Source organism: Rhincodon typus, unplaced genomic scaffold (genome assembly GCF_021869965.1).
Source record: "Rhincodon typus isolate 14 unplaced genomic scaffold, sRhiTyp1.1 hic_rhity00014235, whole genome shotgun sequence".
In the NCBI taxonomy this organism is placed as follows: Eukaryota; Metazoa; Chordata; class Chondrichthyes; order Orectolobiformes; family Rhincodontidae; genus Rhincodon; species Rhincodon typus.
This window is the reverse complement of record NW_025979873.1, coordinates 1-5,906: the sequence shown is the minus strand read 5'-3', so window position 1 is coordinate 5,906 and position 5,906 is coordinate 1. Positions and strand designations below refer to the sequence as shown.

Sequence of the window (5,906 nt, the reverse complement as noted above, 5' to 3'; positions counted from 1 at the left end):
CTGAAGAAGGGTCTCGACCCGAAACGTCAGCTTTCCTGCTCCTCTGATGCTGCTTGGCCTACTGCGTTCATCCGGCTCTACACCATGTTATTACAATATCTAGACTTGCTTTTTTTAAAAGAAGTGCTGTCTTCTCAACGTCTGACCTGTTATGCAAACTGTTGTGGTTTTTGATGTCCCTCTGTAAAGAGAAACATCCTAAAGCCAAGCAAACATTTGCATTCATATCCTTCAAGCTATATTTCTTTACTTTATTCTTTCACGAAATGTAGAGTTACTGAGAATGCCGGCATTTATTGTCTATCCCTAGTTTCCTTTGAACCAATTGGCTTACTTGCTCATTGCAGAAGGCAGTTGAGAATCGGCTACACTGCTATGGATCTGACGTCACGTGGGTAAAGATGGCAAATATTCTTCCCTAAAGGGCATCAGAGAGCCAGATGGGTTTAAAGCAATTAGTAGTTTCAAGGTTACCATTACTGCCACTAGCTTTCAATTCCAGATTTATTCATTGGGTTTTAAATGCTGCCAGTTACTGTAATGGATGCTCATGACCCCAGAGCATTACCCTGGGCTTGTGGATTACCACTACACCATCCTGTTCCCCCTATACTTGTGTTTTGCACTTACATTTAATTTCCTCATGAAGTTTAATACCTTTATTCAGACAATACGACTCTGTCAGAGTGCTGTCTTTGGATGAGATGCTAAACTGAGGCTGTGCTGGCCCTTCCTTGTGTGGATTGAAAAGATCCTATGGCATATTTCAAAGCTGGGGATGTTGATCTCTACATTTTCCAAACGGCTCTGGAAAGACTGACAAGTCAAATTTTTTTTTGGTTATGGCTGAAGCAGCATTAATAAAACACTCTTAAAAGATCTTAAAGCACTCCTAAAAGGCCCTTAAAACATGCCATGGTGCTGTTTCGAAGAACAACAAACTGGAGATAAACTCTCCCTGGTGTCCTGGCTGCTGTTCCTCAATCAAATTAGCTGGTTACTATCATGTTACTGTTTGTGGGAGTTACCTGCATGCAAATTGACTGCCATGTTTCGTGAACTACACCATTCAAAACACATTCCAACGTTTCAAAATATATTTCAGTGGTTGGAAAACACTTTAGAAAATCCTGAGGTCATAAAAAGTAATTTTTTAAAATCAAAATGTTTCTTTCTTCATGCTTGCATGTCTTTTTTTATTATTAATGTTTTTTTTCTTTTTCCTGCAGAATCTAAATCTGAAACTTCGAGAAGCTGAGCAGCAACGACTGAGACAGGAGGAGCTTGAGCGTCAGAAACAGGCAGAAAGCCGGGAACGAGTACGGAAGCTGAACTGCATTCAGGCAGAGGTGTTGCATTTGAATATGCAGATTGAGCCATACTTCAAGCAAAAGGAGCTGGTGGGGCTGGACCTTTCAGGATACAGTAACCGCGGCAATCAGCTGTGTAGCCTGGTGTCAGGAGTGATTAAGCTCACATCAGAGGTGTGTGCATTGCATGAATGAGTTTGACATTAAAATTTTATCTGAGTCATATCCTAAATAAGAGGGAAGTGGAGTTGTATGGTGCAGGAGGATCCCAGATTATATCAGCCAGCCTTTGCTGAGTTAAATGATTCCCAGCAGATCTCTACTCTCCTCCAACTGTTGCCTTTTGCTCATCTCTGGTTTTAACAATTCTGTTGATGACTCTGCTACAGCTGTCTTGATTGAATGCACTGGAGTACCCTCCCAAAACTACTCTGCAACCCCTGCCTCCTTTAAGAGATTCCATAAGGTTATTGATTACCCATTCTTTATGCAGTTTTAAAGTTTGTTTGATTATTTTCCTAAGTACCTTGCGGCATAGCTAAGAGAAATTGTCCCGGTGGTATACTCAATTGTAATGAATATATAAAGCGTGAAGACTGTTGTGATGCTTTGGTAATCTCTTTACGGGTCTGGGTTCAATTCCCCCCTGTCCAGACATGTATTATAACATGTCTGAACAGGTTGATTTAAAACTATATGTAATATATATGTATGCGAGTGTATACACCTGATGTTAATTACGCTTGGCTGTGATTCTTTCTAACTACTCTCCTCTTCCCCACCACCATTCACTGACCAGTTGACATTCAATTTTCAGTCTTTGCTGAAAATAGTTACTAGAAACTTCCCAGTGTCCATGGAAACCTAACTTAGAATGGAGTCAGCATCTGAGAATCAGGAAGGGAGAAAACTAGCTTTTCTCTGTATTTTGGCATGAAGCCTCTTAGCCAAACTCAGACACTGACTCGATTCAGAAGTGTTGGTTTCCTTGTTTGTTGGTTCTCACAGTGCTTTACATAATGTCTTTAGTGTACTTAATTATCCCATGGCATTTCACAGCAGAATACTAAACAAATCTTGACTTTGCGCCACATAAGGAGCCATTGAAATGGTTTGAGAGAGAGAACTTCAGAAATACCTTGAATTTAATTTGTTGTGAAAGGAAGGATTTTGATTGGTAGTTTTATTTTAATGCCGATTTTATTTGGACTGATTTTTTTGAGGATGGGAGGAGTAGGAGCACAAGCAGCTGTTCTACATCAGATTCATCTTTTGTATAAACGTAATAGTTATTATACTGCTTTCTAGGAATGTCAGAATAGGCCAGTCAGCCCTTTGAGCCAATTCTGGCATTCAATTAAATTGCAGTTGGTTGGTATCTTGATTTCTATTCACCAACCATGGTACATCAATGTTTAATACCCTGCCTGACTCCTAACACACACCTCCCAGTGAAGTGGAAAGATTAAGCCTAGTGCAGAAGTGTACAGCGCCTGGTTCTGTTTGGCTGAATTCACTTTTAGTTTTGCAATCCAAAAGTGAATTTTAAACAAATTGTGTTTTAAATGTAAACAATTACGCGTACAAAGTTCAGAGTTTGGTTCAACTCTGCCCTTTTTGCCCCCCTCCCACCATAAGTTGTGTTTGCATGGGTTTGCTATCAGAGTTGTGTTTTTCTGTTATTAATACCTATCAATAGTACCTACTATGCATCCATAGCCCTTCTCTACTATTATTAGCACTCACTCTGTATTTTGATCTGGGGCACCTTCGCCATCTATTAAATTTCTTCCTCCTCTACAACTTTTTCTCCAGCATAAAGCCCACCACATTTCCAGCTCCCTTCAGTTCCAAAGAAGAGTTATGTTGAACTCGAAATGCTGTCAGACCTGCTGAATCAAGCCAATACTTTGTTTATATTTCAGATTCCAGCATCCATAGTATTTTGCTTTTATTCATCAGACTGTTACTAGGGCTAAAAGGATTAAATTATGAGGACAGGTTACGAAGACCTAAGGTTTTAATCCCTTGAGGGCAGACTATTTGGAGGTGACTTGATTAAGGTGTAGATTGAGGAGTTGCTGATCGATAGAGAGAAAGCATTTCTTCCAGTGGGGGAATCCAGAACAAGGGAGCATAGCTTTAAAATTAGAACTAGGTTGTACAGCGATGATATCTGGAAGCACTTCTTCACGGAAAGCATTAAAAATCTGAAATCCTCTACCTCCAAAAATCTGTTGAAGTTGAAGATCAGTTGAACATTTCAAAACTTTAATTCTTAGGTCTTTGTAGAGTTGGGGAATTGAGCTACAAAATTAAGCTATCGAGGAAGATGGCAAAACAGGCTTGAGCTGAATCCATGTTCCTTTTGAAGTTTTTTCACTGCATGGGCTGCTTAAATGGATTTCTGTGGGGGTGCACACCTTTGTCCAGAGCAAGGCCTCTGCAGTACCCCTTAGGTTACTGTGCACCACATAAATTATTGGAAATGTTGGGCTGAATGATTTCTTTTGATTTCAAGAAAACAAATTCCTCTGGGCAGGTGCCCGTATGCAGATTTTTGGTGAAAGCTCAGTTCATTTTGCCTGAGTAACCTGCTGATGCACTGAAGTGATACTGATGAAGATCAATGATTTGCATGAAGAAGGGCTGCCACTACCCTTTGAGCAAAGAAGTTAAGATGGGAGCAGGAGTAGACTGTATTACCTGTTGAGCCTGCTCTGTCATTCAGAACAAGTACTGTTGCATTTTGATCCTTTATCTTTCCCAAATCACTTTTATTCCTGTGTAGGGTGGAGTGCCACTTCAGGAGGACATTCTGAATGCGGAGAGAGCTTTGATGCAAATGCGAGAGCTGATCGCTGACATGCATGAGAAAATTGCTGCAGCAGCTGCTGAGAAGAAGAGGATAAAGGAGGAAGAGGAGAAAGCACTTCAGAAAAAGCAAGAAGTCAAAGCTGAAGTAGAAAAGCCAGTGCCACAAGAGAAAACCACTCGTAAAGAAGGTATTTGTGAGGGTGTAAGGCCAATGTGAAATCTGTTTAATAATGAAGTGTGGCATTCCAGAGAGGGCAGGAGTGGAAAACATCATACCTGATAGTCTTTAGAGGCTGTAACCAGGGAAAGGGAAAATTGCCATTGTCCCAGAGGACTGTAAGACTGTTATCGCATTAGAGGGAGATAACTGGTAGTGAGTTTAACCTGAGGGGTCAGGTTGAGAAGATTGGACCTTCATGGTAGCCTTAGCTGGTGTGGGTCTTAAACCCTATTGTTGATATTACTCTGCATTGCAAACCAGCCATTCAGCCAACTGACCTAACTGACCCCTGGATGCATTGTTGAAGCAACTCTTGCATCTGTCCTGGAATGTGCTCGATGTTGGCTATGGATCATAGAATTGGTTCTTCTTCACCAACATCCCTCAACCTCAGTGCGGGAAGGAGAAAGTGAATACACATTCTGGTTCAGTGTAAGAGTACAGCTGATTACACAGCCCAGGAATAATTCGACTGTCCACAGGGGCTGCTGCATCTGAAATGAAAGCAATTAGTCTTTTCACTTGCTGTTTTTGGAACAAACTTTCCCTTCCTCATTGGAGTCCACATACGTCAGGTCTTCAGTTTGAAATCTGAAATCGTTCTGTTGTGTTTGGATCTTTCTTTATTTAACACCTGCAGAGTTTTTTTTTTTTACAGTGCACTTTCATCAGTAAAAGTGACTATGAAGTTATCAGATTGTCATTTTAAAAACCATAGTGTTTCCTGCCAACTGGTAGATTTGTGTGGATATGTTACGAAGTTAATGATCCAGAGGCTGAATTTATATTCGGTTTCAAATATTTGCATTGAGCAGAATCTCTCTTAGAAGGTGGGCTTAGGAGATGGTGACACTGTTTTGAAGAAGAGTAGTGGTGTTATTCTTGGCGTCCTAGCCGGTATATATCTCTGAACTAAAAACAGGTTGTCAAGCCACATTGCTGTTGTTGGAGCTTGCTGTGCACATATTAGCTGCTGAGTTTTCAACATTGCAACAGTGTCTACATTTCAAAAAATGCTCCACTGCTTGTAAAGTTCTTTGAGATGTCTAGCGGTCGTGAAAAGTGCTATGTAAATGCCAATCTTTTTCAGATTTTAAACTGACTTTGAAATTTGCTGAACTTTGATAAGTTCTAGATGAACATTTTTTGTAATTAAATGACAGGGCTACAGATAAAAGCAGATGCAAGCAGTATGCAGTGGTATCAACATTTGCAGGATATTTGTGACCAATGTGCAGCATCCATTAACGATCTTAACAACAGTAAGGATTCTAAGGTAAAATAAACCAAATACTTCAGTTTTGAATTGTAATGAGTTTTTGATCGCAATTTACTCTCTGGTAACATGGTTAGCACTGTTTAGATTTTGTAATAAAAGGGATATCATTCTCTGCATTTGAAATTTTCAGTTGACTCCCAGCAGTGTTTTGGGCAAAGTGTTCCAGCAATCTAAGACAACAAGGTGCAGGGCTGGATGAACACAGCAGGCCAAGCAGCATCATCATAGGAGCATGCTGCTATGCTGCTGCTTGGCCTGCTGTGTTCATCCAGCCCTGCAC

General features: G+C 40.5%; 1 protein-coding gene across 1 annotated transcript; it reads left to right on the top strand.

The window, feature by feature from the left end:
• Window positions 1-1,027: 1,027 nt before the first annotated feature.
• Window positions 1,028-5,623, top strand: LOC125482647 (mRNA export factor GLE1-like; the record flags this gene model as incomplete). The annotated part of the gene is made up of 4 exons (XM_048594762.1): window positions 1,028-1,135; window positions 1,230-1,484; window positions 4,102-4,315; window positions 5,511-5,623. Coding segments are annotated over exons 1-4 (669 nt in total), but the record flags the coding sequence as incomplete, so codon positions are not given.
• Window positions 5,624-5,906: the final 283 nt, after the last annotated feature.